Source organism: Barbatula barbatula, assembly GCF_947034865.1.
Source record: "Barbatula barbatula genome assembly, chromosome: 5".
NCBI classification, from domain to species: domain Eukaryota; kingdom Metazoa; phylum Chordata; class Actinopteri; order Cypriniformes; family Nemacheilidae; genus Barbatula; species Barbatula barbatula.
Genome location: NC_136769.1, coordinates 8,372,821 through 8,389,986, shown reverse-complemented (window position 1 = coordinate 8,389,986; position 17,166 = coordinate 8,372,821). Strand labels below are relative to the sequence as shown.

The 17,166-nt window shown below is 45.8% G+C and overlaps 1 protein-coding gene across 1 annotated transcript in view; it reads left to right on the top strand.

Annotated features, from left to right (window-relative positions):
• crhr1 (corticotropin releasing hormone receptor 1) overlaps positions 1–17,166 on the top strand; it is a 95,705-nt gene that overhangs the window by 19,096 nt on the left and 59,443 nt on the right. Inside the window, exon 2 of the mRNA XM_079455578.1 lies at positions 11,813–11,900. Coding sequence (XP_079311704.1) covers positions 11,813–11,900 — 88 coding nt within the window. The remainder of the gene's footprint in view (positions 1–11,812; positions 11,901–17,166) is intronic.

Genomic DNA, 17,166 nt, shown 5'->3' with positions numbered 1-17,166 from the left:
ATTCTTTTGTTTGCGATAAAACTCCAAAGCAGCTCGATCGATAGATCGAAAATTATCCGACAATTATCAAACATCCTGTTCTTAATCACAGCAACACAGTCAGAATAGATCCACAATTTCCACATGTTGACCTGGTCTTGAATAAATATAAATCTGTGTGTCATCAGCAAAAAAAGGAATTAGTAGTTCTGACCCCAATACTGACCCCTTTTGGATACCAGTATATTTATAGGACCAAACGTCCCGGTTACGTATGTAACCTCTGTTCCCTGATGGAGGGAACAAGACGTTGTGTCGAAGCCGACAGATGGGGTTCGCCCTTGAGAACCAATCGTCTCTGACTATTTTGAAAAGGCCAATGAAATTTGGCGAATGAAATTTGCATGCCGGGCTCCGCCCCCGGATATCCGGGTATAAAAGGGGAGCCGGCGTGCTCATTCATTCACCTTTTGTGCTGAGGAGCCTGAGAGCATCTCGTGACTGCTGCAGCGGACGGCTATTGTCGTGGCAAGAAGGACACAACGTCTTGTTCCCTCCATCAGGGAACAGAGGTTACATACGTAACCGGGACGTTCCCTTTCTGTCGGTCTCTCGACGTTGTGTCGAAGCCGACAGATGGGGTTCCTATGGAAAACGCCACGGCACTAGCCGCGTCACAATCTCTAGCGAAGCGACGTTGACCGGCCTGGGCGAGCCACACGTGAGCGCTATCGCGAAATTTGTAACCTTCCAGTGGGCAGGCAGGGGCTCCCAGAGCTTTTGGCAAAGATGAGTAGCCCCTGCCCTCTGCCAACTCGGACGGCCCCATTGGCGAGGGCCATCCAGTCGTAGGGCTACTGGGTAAGCGCTGTTCCTTCAATGAGGACGTGCGCTACGGAGACCACTTCCCACCCTAGGGGGGAATACAGTGGAGACACCAACATGGTCTCACCAAATAGGGGAGAACTCATGGGAGGTATGTGCGGAATGCCGCAAGGTGGATGTCCACCTGGGGAGGTCATGGGTTGCCACGCGGGGAACCATCTCATGACGACATCTCAGACGGAACCACCCTAGTGGGGGGTTACTACGTGTGGGGCACTAGGTCCGGTTAGAGCTATATGTAATAACTCAGCTTGATACCCGGCCATAGGCGGCAGGGCTGCTCCGCCGAGCCCGCCGCCCTGAGTGCTATTGATGGATGGACGGACTGCCTATTCTTCACCCTTGGGGAAAGAAGGGAGGCAGCCCATAGCGCACTGGTCCACCTCAGAAGGGGAATGGCGCTATGCGCAGGCGTACGCCCCACGACTGCTGGTCTCACCTGCTGGCAAGACTCGAGCTGCCGACTCCCCACGGAGGTTGTAAGCCTCTGCGAGGTATAGCGTAGCCCAACCCGCAACTCTACAGATGTCTGCCAGAGAGGCGCACTAAGCCGATGCCCACGAGGAGGTCACACCCCGAGCGGAGTGTACCGTCACTCAAATGGGCACGGGCTAGGATCGGCACGCCGTAGTGACGGCGTGTGCGACCCAGCGCTACAACTCTCCTCGGATACAGCACTCCCGTTGCTGACCTCCATAACAGACAAGAGCTGCTCAGGGCCTTGAAGCCCTCAGTGTGGTTCGAGTAGAGGCGCAATGCGCTTACTGGACACCCCACGTACAGGTTGGGTCTTTCTCCCGGTGTGGGAGCGCCTGCAAGTTCACCACCTAGTCCCAAAGGGGGGCGGCGGAACTTTGGGCACGTAAGTCGGCCGGGGTCTCAGGATCACGTGAGAGTCACCGGGCCTGAAATTTGGCAATCGGTGGACACGGAATGCTTGCAGGTGCCTCACCCTCTGGATGGACTCGAGCCCCAGCAGGAGAGCCAACCCCCCTCGCAGAACGAGGAAGGGGCTCTCGGCAGGGCCCGAAAAAAGGGGACCCAAAGGTCCACCTTCCTAATAATCAGGTCATGCCGCCCCAGAGGCTCACCAGCAACTGGTACGTGATAACCGCGACAGCGGGTACCCACGTTCCAATGTGGAAGGGGAGATTACTCCCCAGCCTCTCCTGCAATAGGACAGCACGTTCCTGAGCGAGCAATTCCGCGGGTCTTCTCCTCGAGAAGAGCACCAGGACGAGAAGGGGCGCCACTTAAAGGCATCCAGCCTTGTGGGCATGGCCCTTGCCTGAGTGACAGTCTCCACCACTGAGGGGGGTAGGTCATCCAGGAACTCCTCGTCCCATCCAGGAGCCAGACCCAGAGGTCCGGCTCGAACGCCACACGTGTCCATCCCCTGCGAGTAGGCCCTTCGCCAGGGGATTTGGCCAGGGGGAGTTGTCGTCAGGAGTATTAGCTCCGAGGACCAAGTGTAGTTGGGCCCGTAAGGCGCAACTAGCAGCACTTGATACTCCCTTCCCAGACCTTGCACAGGACCTGCGCAATGAAGCTCACTGGGGGGAAGCGTAGTTCCGCTTGTCCCGCGGCCAGCTGCGCGCTAGGGCCTCCGTGTCGAGGGGGGAGCCTCGACCAGGGAGTGCCCAGCGGCACTGGGGGGTGTTCAGGGAGGCAACAGGTCCACCTGTGCCCGCCCAAACCACACCCAAGCCGGCCGCAGTGGTGGAGTCGTCACTTCGCACGAGGCGTCAACTGACGAGAGAGCGCTTGGCTGTCTGGTTCAGGACATCCGGTGGTCATGTGACCTGCAGGGGCTTTGCCACCTGCTGTCTCCACTGGAGGCTGCGCGCTAGGGCCTCCGTGTCGAGGGGGTCCTCGTCCAAGGAATGCCCAGCGGTACTGGGTGGTGTTCAGGGAGGCGACAGGTCCCCCTGTGCCCGCCCAAACCACACCCAGGCCAGCCCGCAGGGGTGGAGTCATCACTTCCCACGGGGTGTCAACTGACGAGAGAGCGCTTGGCTGTCTGGTTCAGGACACCCGGTGGGCATGTGACCTGCAGGGGCTTTGCCACCTGCTGTCTCCACGGGAGGAGGCGTTTTGGGCGAGTTGCGATGACTGCAGCGAGCGAGTGCCACCCTGAGGTTTAGTACGCTACGCCGGTCGTGCTGTCCGGGCCAGTATGCTGGCTCTGCACGAGAGGCCGGAGCCTCATCAGTGCAAGCAGGACAGCTAGCAACTTGAAGGCAGTGATCTGCCAACGCAGGCGGGGGCCCGTCCAGCGACCCGACACTGCGCGCCCATTGCACACCGCACCCGCACCCCGTAGGGAGGCGTCTGTCGTTCCACGACCGGCCTCAAGACCTGCTCGGGGTTAGGATGCGACGGCAGCAGGTGTAATGACGATACGCCTACTGCCGGTGCGCCACGCTCTCCAGGGAACTCATCTCTGTAGTCAGTGCTGTCGCGGTCCCATGTGCGTCAACCCGAGGGGGACAGGCCACCCCCGAGGACACCATGCCCAGGAGCCTCTGAAACTGATTTCAGGGTACCGCTGGCTGCTGCCTGAAAGTTCAAGCAGCTCAGCACTGATTGTGCGTGCTCGTGAGCGAGCACGCCGTCATGGAGACAGTGTTGAGTTCTCTACCAGGAAAAGGGGGAGCTCCGCGCCAGGGAGAGCTGCTCTCTTTTTCCCGGCTGACCCGTTTACTGACATGCCAGCCCCTCGACAGTGCCGAGGGAACTGTACATGAGAGTATGCGGTCAGTTGTCATGAACCACTCCTGGCGTCTGACAGACACCAGGACGCGCTTCTGCGCCTCCCGAACGGCACCCTTGCAAGGTGCTGCTCAAGGTATGCAGCGACCCCTGGTTTTGGGGATGATGAAGTGCGGCTGTCGAAGCCACTGGACATCTCGGCCGAGGGGACGGTTCGATCGCCTTCGCCAGAGGGGTGGCAGCCCCGGCCTGGAGCACAGGAACATCCCTGCCTCTGCTGAGGTAAGAGGATGCCTGAAGTCCGGCGGAGGTCTGGTGAGCTGGATCGAATGCCGAGACGGACCACACTCCCAGCCACCGTGATGGTTTGAAATGCTAACCAAGCACCCAGAGACCTCACAGGGGGGGCTGCGATCTACTTCATCAACCCGCGGGGGTTGGTTCAATGACTAGCAGTGCTGTTCTCCCCGGGGGGAACGGCTCCGCTAAATCACCTGCCAGGCGATGGCGCAGCTCGACGCACCGTCGAAGCGAGAGTGCTGAGGGCTGCTTTATACTCGTCATTGCGTGCCGCCACGACGCAACGTCGAGTTGCCGAACACCATCTTTCAGAGGGTGAGAGCGGCTGCAAGTGGGACCCAGAGAGAGACCTCTCCTTGTGAGAAGGCGGGCACTAGGCCCCCGAAGGGGCCCAGAAGGTGTTTGGGACGCGGCAGGGACCGCCCCAGTCCGACCATCCAGCAACCCAGGCTGGGTCGGGCCCGATGGTTCAATCTCTCTAGGTGGTCCTTCTCTTGACGTCCTCCTCCGGGGGGCCACCTGCGGGGGCACCAGAACCGGAGTCGACGCTGGAGAAGGCCAGGGCTGCTGGGGGCAGACCACGTGCGAGACCTCGACGGCCGAAAGGCGGCCGGGTCACAGCAGGCCGGTCTGTTTCTACACTGTCAAAAGGCTGCTGGAGCAGTCCTTGACAGCGCCACCAATCAGCCGACCTTGCGAGAGGGGAGTCGGGAAAGTGGTCTTTCTCGACATCGCCCCCCTGCGCAAGATTGGGTCCGAGGCATCTTTCCGGGCCACTGATGTGGACATCGTCCGACCCAGCCTGCGCTGCCACCGCGGTCCCCGGAGGGCCAGTCGGCGGCGGCACTACTTGGGTCGGTCTTACCCCGTGGGGCTCTCTTTAGCGCCCTGGCCTGCAGGAAGGCCATGCGTAAGAGTGGAGGCAGCTTGGTCCACGGCACTGCCAGCCTCAACACCAGAGATGTTGAGACCTTACATGCCCTGGACGGTGAGTCTAGGTCAAGCCCCCCAGGTGGCCGCCGTCTGCGGATACCCGCGACTGCATGCTCCACCCAGGGTGCATTGACATAGTCCCTAGCTGCCTCCCCGCCCCGAGGGAAGAGAGGGCGATAGAGTCAGCTAGACGGAAGCGCGCCGAAAGGGACGCTCCAGGTCTTACTGAACTCCTTATGCAGCTCGGTAAAACTTGGCACTTGAGCCGGGCCCAATGTGCGAGTACCCAGCCGCGAGCACCAGGGCTGCACCGCAACCCGACGCTCACGGCGGTCCGAGCGAGCATGGCTGACATCTTGACGTCTGCTCTCACCTGTGCTCGACCTCCCGAGGGAGGGAGCTTCAGGGAATCGCCAGAGTCTGATGCCAGCAGGTCGCGCTCCGATGTTGCAAGAGACACCTCATCTCCACGGCTCGTGTCCGAGCGCGTGGCTGAGGAATAAGATGGCTTAGGACCATCCTTGGGGACCTGCTAAACAAGCGAGACGGGGCGCGAGCGGTCCGCGAGCCGACCGGCTGACGGATTAACGCTCACGATAATCCCCACATCACCCTCGCTGCTCGCCGCCGCTGACGGCAGGGCCGTAGCCGCTGCGGTCACAGAACGGGAAGCAAACGAGGTGGTGGCTTGCTCTTGACAGAACGTAGCCAACGTGACGCAACGTCTGAATAGCCGTCCGCCCGCAGTGACGCAACGTCTGACTAGCCATCCGCGCGCAGTGACGCAACGTCTGAATAGCCATCCGCGCGCCGTGCGGGCAGGACGAATCCACGAGGCTGCCACAGTGATCGGACCCCCGAACACTTGCGGCAACCACCGTGTCCGTCCCCGTCCTCGATGAGTGTACTGCACCCAAGAGATCAGCGGGCAATGCCACGCTGAGGAAATTGCTCTTTTAGAAAAATACCTCAGGAACTGCCAGGACGCCCAGGGGAATCTCCGCTGCACCGCGTCGTAGAAATCGGCAATTCGAAGAATGTCATCAGATGCGAAGGCTCCGAAGAACAAAAGGTGAATGAATGAGCACGCCGGCTCCCCTTTTATACCCGGATATCCGGGGGCGGAGCCCGGCATGCAAATTTCATTCGCCAAATTTCATTGGCCTTTTCAAAATAGTCAGAGACGATTGGTTCTCAAGGGCGAACCCCATCTGTCGGCTTCGACACAACGTCGAGAGACCGACAGAAAGGGAACTTATATCTTAAGCTACCCATACACACAAATTGCCTGCGGTCAGTAAGATAAGACCTGAACCAATCTAGAACTGTCTCTGACAAGCCAAATAAAGATTCAAGAAGGTTAAGTAGCAATGCATGGTCAATGGGACCGAAGTCTTAGCTAAGATCCAAGAGAATGAGAAGAGACAGAGCCAGAATCAGAAGCTGTTAGCAAGTCATTAGTGACTTTGACCAACGCAGTCTCTGTGACTGAAACCCAGATTAAAGGGCTCAAATAGGTTATTTTCCATTACATGGTTATTCAATTGGGCCACAACTACACCCTCTAAGACATTAGCCAGAAATGGTAAATTCGAGATTGGGCGATAGTTAAAAATGTTTTCACGTGAGTGCTTTGCTTTACAGCAACAGTTTAAGGGCTGCAGACACAATTCCAGTTGACAAAAAGTCAACACAAATAGTCAAAGCAAAGACTACACAGCAAAGGGTCAAGCATGCAAGTGGAAATTTTCATATGAGCAACCTGCCTGCAGAGAGCCACAGATTGTACTCAGGTAAATTTAAAGAATGAGCTACCAGAGAAGGTTTGTGAATTAACTGTTGAAACGGCAGGCCGAGAAGAACTTTGCGGACATTAAAAATAGTTTTCACTGAAAAGCTGAAGGAAATCATTACATAACTGATCAGATGCAGTTAAGGAGCTGGAAGCGTCTGCATTGAGTAAACTGTTAACAGCTTTTTACAGTTTTGCTTTAGTTTTCGACAAGTAGCCTTCTGCGAACGCAAGTTATCATTAAACCAGCTGGCCGACCGTACAAATGAGACGCAAGAACATTTACGTTGGATGTGAGAGCATTGTTAAATGATGAAATTGTATCCTCAAGTGAAGCAGAGGACATATAGTTTAAGGTAGAGAGAATCGAATTTGCAAAAACAGCATAATCAATTGATGCCATTTACGCAATGTAATAGTACGTTTGGGCTCTCGAGGAGTAAGAGCAATCTCAATGCCATGGAAGATTGCTGAATGGTCTGAAAGATCGACATCCACTATGGAAAAATTAGGGAGATTAGGGGTCATTTGCAACGACTTAATCCGGCCTCTCCAGTGAGTGGGAACATTTTCAAACTGAGAATTATTAAAACAATCCATAAGCGATAGAAAATCCTTGGACATAGCACAGGTGTTCTGATCTACTGAAAAATGGACAGAAGGTCAGCACATTCAGACAAAAGAGGTTTTGGGGTCTATAAATAGTGACCATAGCAGCAATACAGCTATTTTCGGTTGGTGTAAAAAGCATATCGCTAAGAAATGCTGCTATTTTCACTTCGTGTAAACAGAGACTCCTATTTAAACTTAATATCATCTGGCTCTATTTTCCCTTGGTGTAAATACCATCTATTGCTATTTACACTCTGCAAATAGCTGCTACCTTTATTTATTCTTTTCATTGTTAAATATTTGAAAGTAAAAATTACACAGACCCCCTGGCCACCACCGTGAACTCTGTACAGCAGCGATAAGAGGCTGGTGATCAGCCTCCGCTGTTATACACACGACAACACAACTGAACCTCTCTTCTCCAACTGAGAGGAGAGAAGGCAACTAATGGGATAGAAAGCTGAACTGAAGGGTGAAGGTAATAGACACACTGGGGTGGGGAAAAGAGAATCAGGAAACGACAGCAGGAAGAAAAATAAAGACAGACACATAATCAAAAGGAAAGAGGTGGATGTTGTTTCATTGTAGACTGGCGATGGTCTATCCTTTTGGTCTATAAGCAGGATTAGATGTTTGACTCTGTGCCTGAAATAGGCCTGCCTCTGAGAAACATACACGCTTGTGTTGGATAGAATTTGATCTGCTCTAAGCTTCTCAACAATTTGCTCAACAAAGAGCCAATCGTAGAATGTTCTGGTCGAATATGAATCGGTGCTGGGGAAGAGAGTTGAAATTGCATTTCCTTCAAATTTAATTTACAGGTCACCATGTGAGAATAAAATAACGGTAAAGCCATTAAATGGTGAATTTTTTTAAATGCCATCTTTCATTTACTGTATCACTGCCATACTGTGTCACATTACTGTACAGCATGTGTTAAATTCTGTCACATCTCAGTCCTGCTTAACCAAGCATTCAACTGTTTAGATCATTTTGCTAGATGATAAAAATGTATTTTATATGTTGCAGTGGTCTTCACATCTCTTTGCCCTTGTGACTCTCTATGCATAATAAAGGATGAGAGAACAGGCTCAGTGTTTTCTCAAGTAATGGCTATTGAGTAGCATAAATAAATATAACACCAATAATAAACAAGTAACACCAAACATAAATATAAATGTCATTTCTACAATATGTTAAAACGTCCCTCAGGTATCTGCTTATTGCAAATTGTTCCAGAGCTTTTATCCCACAAGGCTTTGTTGGATTAATCCGAGCTCTGTTGAAAGGGCCGGGATCTGTTCTGCTCAGGCAGTTAGCACTCTTTCCTTGCCTCCTTTTTTCTGAGAGGTTTGAGTGCTCCTCTGTGTCCTCCCTGTGTTCCTCAGGAGAGGTAAAGGAAAGCGATGTATTGGCTAGAAAGTTAGAGAAGGGTCCGTGTTTGAAATGTGAGAAGGAATCGAGTTGTCACACACTAAATCTCTATTGAAACAACAATTGTTTATTTCTTGGCCTCGTGTCTTTTCATTAGTTTACCTGTATAGTCTATTGGGGAAGCGCTTAATAGCTTCCCTATGAAGTATGTTGTGTTTTGATAAAGGAGGAAAATGAACAGTAATGTGTGTTATTCCAACATTCGAATGAGAGAAAATATGTGCAAAGTCCTCTGGAGGTTTTAGAGCTGCTTATAGAGAAGGCTTTCCTCTTACACTAATATAAAATAAAGGTGCTGGGAAGGTTCTTCACATAGAAGAACCATTCAGTTAAAGGTTCTTTAAAGAACCATCTCTTTCTTACCTTTTTATAATCTGAATAACCTTGTTCGCCACAAAGCACCTTTTGTGAAACAGAAAGGTTCTTCGGGTGTTAAAGGTTCTTTATGGAACCAAAGGGTTCTTCTATGGCATCGAAGAACCTTTTGAAGCACCTTGTTTAAGATTGTCGTTTCCATGCTTGTTTATTCTGGTTTAGCTTTTCAATTATAGTTCATAAACAAATACATTTATGTGAATTAGCCAACTTGAAAAATTGTTAAAGATTGCAAATCTCATATCACATTTTCCTTCTTAGATATTACATTTGTTGTAATTGTTTATTTTGAGCTGGCATGTCACATTTGCTTTCGAGGTGAAAGGTCAAAGAGAAACCTGCTAATCATTTCTAAATCTGAGATACTTCAAAACTTTTCTGCTCTTTAGGCAAAAGACCTTAAAGTGTAAATTCATCCTAAAATCTAATTTGTGTTATTTTTTACTCACCCATATGACATTAAACATGTTTTGAGACCTCCCGGCATCTTCGAAGCACAAATAAAGATATTTTTGGTCACATCCGAGAGATTTCCAGGCCGTCCCATAGACATAATAGTTATAGGTTTTGTCAAGGTCCAGAAAAATACTAAAGACATTGTTAAATTGGTCCATAAGCTCATAGTGGCAACGAGAATGCTTTATGTGCGAAAAACAAACCAAAATAAAGACTTCATCTATATATTCTCCTCTGTCCTGTCAGTGTGTGGCGCACGTAAAAAGAAAAATGATTAAAAATATTTTTGTTTGCTATTTTCTCATTGCTATAACAAACCCATTATTTTCTTAAAACAACAACGGTACTAATCCACATGATAAAGGATGTCCCAAAATATAACATTTTCAGCCAAAAATTGTATTTCTGCCTTTTGCCTTTGCTACGCAGTTCTGTTCTTTTGTTTCTTGTTTTATAGAACAGTGCATCCGATAGAAAAATAGCACCCAAAATATATCCCGATGACCAGCAGTACAGTTAATTTCAACGGGCAATTCTATATCTCTTTGTCAAAGTGATATATGTGTTTACAGGTGTTAAAAGCCTTATGGTTAAAGCTGTCAAGCACTGTCTGTGTGTATAAGGCTTAGATGCTGGTTTTACAGTGGCTGAGGGCGATGAAGTGAAACTGTTCTCTGTGACAGGAACGTCTGCAGGCACAACCGCCCATGTACACCCAACTCGCCTTTGGTCTCCTGGAGAGGCAAGATGAGGTTTGTAAAAGGGAAAAGAGTGTGAAATATTTCTGGAAGACCTTTAGGAAAAGGCAATTCAGGGCTTAAAGAAGATTACAGCGGAGTGAGCCAGGAGCAGACCAACGAGATGAGTGTTAGTCTGCCAACTCATGAAACTTACAAAGGGCGGGTTTCTCCCCCCAGCCTCCATTCCTTTTTTCTTTCTTTCTGCTAGCTTGAGTGTGTGGTATAGACGTCTTTACAGCTTTACAGCACACAACTCTGTAAACCTGTCCTCATTTGACAGAGGTCAGAGACCATCAGACAACGAAAGGCAGACTGCCTTCGGCTGTTAACCCTGCGGCGCTGGAAATTTTCTGTCATTTTTGTCAGATGTTTTCAGCACTTAAACACGAGTCCTTACTCGACATGACAGTCTTGATTTCTGTTGACATGCTGCGTCTTTGTGGATAGTGTAAATTTTCTTGGTTTCATCATGGGCTGTGGAAGTGATTTAGAGTGATGGCTGCTCTCTCAGTAACCCTGAAAGCGTTTAGAGGTCATGTGATCGTGTGGTGATGTGTCTTACTATACTTATTTTTTTTTTACTTTTTTTGAACAGTATATAATAAACAGACATGAGTAAACATGAAACATACCTTGGTGTTTTGTCCACACCCTCTAAAGAAAGGTGTTTAAACAGTTCTTCACATCGATGCCAAAGTGGTTCTTCTATTCTTTAAAGAACCATCTCTTACCATTTTCTAATCGGAAGAAGCTTTTTTCACTACAAAGAACCTCTTTATTATTCATGTGTGTTTTTATACTGTACTCTCTCAGTACACACAGTACTATGAACTAAAGCCAGCATTCTCATGCTACCGCAAACATCAAGGCTTTCTATCGCTCACTCTCTCAATCTCTCTCCTAATAGAGCCATTAGTCTTAAAGCTGTAAATAAAACATCTCTAATGGATTCTGTTTGAAATATATAAATTGCATTTAGTTCAGTTAGAGTGAATCGTTTAGCGAATGAACATGACGGGGCACAAGGGTCCAATGATATTCGCTTTTTTCGGAATCTAAAGGATGTTGTAGTAATACCTTGTTCTCTTAGATGCCTCATGATCTGAGGCCACTGTGTGGTCAGTGTGTTGGATTTATTACCTGTGTTTTTCAAAAATAAGTTTTGGTCTTACAACTATTATACTGAAATGAATTCGACTCGGGCAACAAATTTCTGTTTTCCATATCTCAATATGCAGTTCTGAATAAATGATTTAATATTATTAAACTTGATATAGTTGTAATATTCTTATCCCTTATACTTATCCCGTATCTTTATTTTGCAACATGTTTATTAATAAAGTAGGTTTTTATATAGATGTCAGTATGATATCATATCACCAGGTTCCGGCTGATTCCCAGGATGGCATCCGGTAAATACAACTTTGTGCCGACATCACTTGTGTTAAAAAACCAAGAGACAGATGTTGACCTCCTTTTCTTTTCCATCACATGCTGTCTCTCACTGTATGTCCAGATGGATGTTAGCACACGCTTTTTTTGTTTGCTTCATTTTACCTCCACAAATGTTCATATCTCTGCAACTCTGTTGCAGGTGTTGACCATCTGGATTACGCTCATCTCCAGAGCGACAGCTGACCTGACCTGTGACGCTCTGCTCCTACTCTCCACAAATCTCACAGGTAAGTCATCATATTTGATCTGATCCCGCTGTTGCTCTGTATGTTAATGCTTAGCGTGAGCTTGAGAAGGTCGGTCGCACATTCCTCAAGTCTGGTTAATGGCCTCTGGTGTTAATGGCCTTTCGTTTGAAGTATTGAACACGTTTCATGGCCACCTACCAGATTTGTAGTTAAGCTGCATATCACCAGCGCATCTAAGAATGGACTTTTGTAAATACGTTATCTCCTTCGACAAAGAAGCGAAAACGTTTCAGAGGACCCATTGAGAGCTGGTCTTGGTTTTATACATATTATTATTGTATACCTATAGAGATAAGTCTACCAGATCTTCGACAGGAATCTTTAGACAGGAATTCGTAACTATTTAAACAAGGTGGCTAATGCGTATGAATTCGTACGTTGTGAATCATACAAAAACGGATGATCTTTAGAAAACAAGCAATAATGAAGCCCTACTCTGACCTAACATCACTGACGCTAAAGCAAATTGTCATAATATGTACAAGTGAGATCGTACAAATTCATATGAATTTGCAAAAATACGCCACATTGTAAAGTTGTTAGGTTTTTGCCGTGAGATTGTGTTGGATAAGTTATATATTGTCCCAGGGTCAACAAACAAACAACTGTTTGGAACAAACTCACATTTCATTGCTGACCTTCCCTTGAATCTCCATATTTTGTAATTTGTATTTTTTGCCGTTATTCATTTTTATTAATCACTCTTTATGTTTGTCACGGAGTCAAAAAGTGCTTCACAACTTTGTTTTTTAAATGATTGAAATGCTGTGTTGTCAGTGTTTTTTCCATTTCCTGAAAAACAGTCCATTTGGACATGCAAGGTTGTGAAAGTGCAGCGACGATATCCATTATACACAGTGTCTTAGGGAGTTCTTTGACTTTCGATTGTAGACAGCTTGAGACATTGTTTAGATATTTTTGAAACCCAAAATGGACAAATTGTTTCTTTGTCACAGAGCAAAATTCTCAGATATTCATATGTACAAAACAGATCCTAAAGATCATGTGACACCAACCCCGTGTATGAGATGAATCCTCAAAACTTTAAGAAGTAAATCTCCCTCTATCATGTGGTAAAGTAAAATGTTCCTCTCAAATGCAGACAAGTCTAATCCATCGAGTAGACAGATACATGAATCAAGTTTACACTGCTGAGTTTTATATGCAGAGTTGTACAGCAAGCTCCTTCAGAGAATCAATAGTCAGGTCTTTCAATCGGCAAGCACTTGCAGTTCTTATCTAATATGTTTGCTTTGACTTATAATCATGTTTTTTATGCACCGTTAATAATAATAATTTTCCAAAGGTTCCAGAAGCAAACCAAACATCCTATTTTTAATGGTTGTCGATATAACGCACTATTACTCTGTTCTCGACTCCTGTAAAAGCAAAGCTCACGCTAAAGTGTCCACCCCAACCGAGTGATGATATAATTATACAAGTCTTTAGGAATTTAACCGCTAGTCTCCACCACAGCTGTGGCAACAGAGCCTCTTGGTGCCAACACACAATTGCCACCTCACACAGAGCCACAATCAATACTATGTTATTTTCTTTTGTAAAAACATGCATTGAGTGTGCAAGAGCTATATGCAATGCTTCACGCTGTTTAATGAAGGCTATAGTCCAGCCTCAAATTCAATTTGTGTGTGCGCTGCATCGCAAACAGTAAAACAGGCAGAGGAAGTGATTGTCTGGTGGTTGTGCCGTTCCTGTGGGGGCGATTGTGAAGTGCAGAGAAATACCTTCGGCCCATCTGTCACGCTCGGTATCGACACAGAGCATCAGATGATGTCTAATGTTTCTGCCTCTCCCAGGTGCTCTCGCGAGTGAAACCGGCACCCCAAACAACGTAGAAATGCCTCTTAAATATATGCACAGAGTGATAAAGATCTCAGAAGTTGAGGAGAAATGTAGTCTCTCAAAGAATATTGAGTTTGAGATTATGGGAGCAGATGATGGATGATTTTTTGGAGGGGAATTTCTTCTACGTTAGAGGAAAATGTTGCATAATTTTTTATGAGAAAAACATAATTGAAGGGATAGCTCGCCCAAAAATGAACAACATTGTTGTGTTGTTCGAAACTTAATGACTTTTTAATATGTTTTCTGTTTAACATTTCTGTGGCATTTTAGGATGTGTCACACCATGACATCAGTGGCCACGTTTACATGGACAATAATAATCCGATATTAACACGCGGCACTTTGCGACAGGTTAAACCAGGGGTCTCCATTGGGCTACCAGTGATATGCCACATATCACTGGTAGCCCGCATGAACTCTGTACAGTACCCACTAAACACAGGGCTCACCAGTAATGCTCAAGTCAGTTGACAAATCTGTGATCAGCCAAGTGCTACATCGTCATGAAAGTTTATTATTAGCAAGTGTTATAAACTTTAATATATTAAAGTGCAAAGATATCTGAAAGAAAACTGAATTTGGTTCTGTGAGTGTAAAAATAAGGCATCACATGTTTAAAGTTTGAAAGTATGTTATCAACAAGTAGCCCTCTAGAGGATTTTTGATATTTTGGTAGCCCTCGCTTACAAAAAGGTTGGAGAACCCTGGGTTAAACACACGTACGCCAGTGAACAGCCATTTCATCTTACGGCAAACACCATAGCTCCAAGCAAGAAAGCACATTTTTGGTCCGAACGGGAAACAGGCAAGATGCCTACTCTAGAAATTCTAGAAAATAAATGAAACACCAAACACTGTATGTGGTACCAACGCGAAGCGAACTGTTTGTTGATACATTAAGTTATGGAGGGAACGTCGAATGGCATCGCTTCGGGACGTAATGACGTATGCCATTAATCGAACTATGTAGTGTAACAAGTAAAACGGGCACATGAAAGGTATATTCTTAAAGCAACTCATGTAAACACCTTAATCGTAATATTAACTTACTCAGAATAAGGCAAATCATTTGATTACTGACGTTCATGTAAACGTGGTCAGTGATGCCACATATCATTGGTTTTCATGTGTTTTGTAACATTGGAGGCCCACAAATAAAATAGGAGAGCTGTGGGTTAGGATATGTGACCCTGTCTGTCAAATCCATGGATTTCAATCATTTCAACATTGATTTCAGTCTATGACATGGCCTTACTCAGTCAATATTCAAGATATCAATTTGATATTTTCAGAGAATGATTTTTTCTAGTAAATCACAAACAAATGTCTTTAGCCTGTTTTCACAGACAGGGTCACATATGCACTGGTTTAAATGGTACTTAAGTGTGATTCTATGAGATTGAAATTGAGTTAGAAATTATTTTTGATCTATGGTGAAATGCAACAAATTATGTTCATTGTTTGAGCTAACTTAGATGACAGAATTTCCTTTTTGAATTATACCTTTAAATTGAGCATTTTCCAGTGGAAAGAAACCTGTCAGCCCACGGGTTCGTGGTGCCAAGTCTTTGATTCCTTGAAGCGTCTTTTCAGTTGTTTAGCAACAGTTTGTAAACCCACACTTCTGTAGCGCATTTTTAATGAGCTGTAAACACTTTACACTAACAAGCAAAGAACATTACACTCAGTAGCCGCTTCTGCGCTTTGAGTAAGAGAGAGATGCTTTAAAAGAAGTTTGTTCAAGTGAAATAAAACTAATCAAGTGTTTCCAACTGGTTTAATCTGCTTTGTGTTTCTGCGGTAACCTAGCTGATACTAATAGAGACTCTTGAAAGAAAGACGTTTAACAAGCTGACCTTTCATCATCGCCTGTTGTTTTACAAGGTGCTGTTTGTTTTTGTATCAGAACAGGTTAAGAGTGTTGTCATTTATGACCTGTCTCAAGAGTACTAGTGGACAGATTCATCTCCAATAAAAATCTAAATAAAAGTAAATGAAAAATGATTGACAGACAGCATGTTCTTTCCATTTGACAGTAGTACTACAAAGCATTTCACATGATAACCGTATCGTACCAATTGTAAAATATTATTATGCAGATGGTCATCAGGGGGCCTCATGTATAAAATTCGCCATAGATTTTATTATAAAAGTGAGCATTCTCACAAAAGCTATGTTTTGCATACGCACAAAAGTTTTCAGATTTATAAAACCATGCATACGCCAGAACCTGCACAAAATCTCTTTGTAAATCCCAGTCAGAGAAAGATTGTGCGTACAGGAAAAATACCATATATGGAGTTTACAACACCTAGTTTTACTATGCACAACCTCATCTGCATATCATTTTCGTTCATAATCCAATCCATGTGACACAATGTTTAATCACCGTCAAAGGTACGTGACTTTAAGCTAAATATTTATACGGATATTTTTTGTATTATTATTCCAAATTCCAATATTTATAAACAATTTGAAATGGGGGGGGATATCACATTGTAAAAAACATGTTGGCCACAATTATTGGCACACTTTATTTAATACACAATTTATACGAGAAACGCTCTGAGAGTTTTTATTTTCAGTCTGATGAGGTTTCTGAATACATTGAGAGTCATAGTCATTGATATAAAACATGATGCCATGTATCTGATCAAGATGTCCAGAACCTCTGGTTTAAAAGTAGGTCCACAACAATGAAGGTCTGGTGGTATATTTAACTGTGGACATGGGGCACTTTTTTATCCTTTTCATCCCTTCTTACTTTTATATCTTGTGTTATTGCTGCCAAAATGTTTTGTTATTTTTGCATGAGAGCAGAAGATTTGTTTCTTGAACAGTGTCCCAAAACTTAATGGAGGTGCAGTTTTCCTTTATTTTTTATTTGATCTTTTCTAACTGAAATTCAACTAATAACAGCTGAATTTATAGCTAACGCATAGCTCTCTCTCTCTTGCTCCCGCTGGTTGACGTGTGCGCGTGCTCCTTCTCCCGCTCTCCCTGGTTGGCGCATGGTTGTGCTTTTTTTAATCTAGTTCTGGCGGGTTGACGCGTGGGCGTGCTTTTCTGGGAGAATTGTCCAATAAGGGATTAAGAAACATTTCCAATTTTCGTATTCAAAAACAAACCTATACGAACACTGGGGGAGTGTATCGAGCACAGAAATACTATGTCATACGTCCATCTTAACCATTTCAAGCATGAGAAGCCAGCACGTTTAACATGGTAAAGAATTCAGAATGCACGAAACACTGTTTAAACCTTTAAACTAGAAATAGCGCTGTGCCACACACAACATACTGTAAGTGACTAAAAACATTCAATATTTGACAACTGTTTTAGTGTTTAATGATAGAAAGGCTGAACATCTGAAAGTATT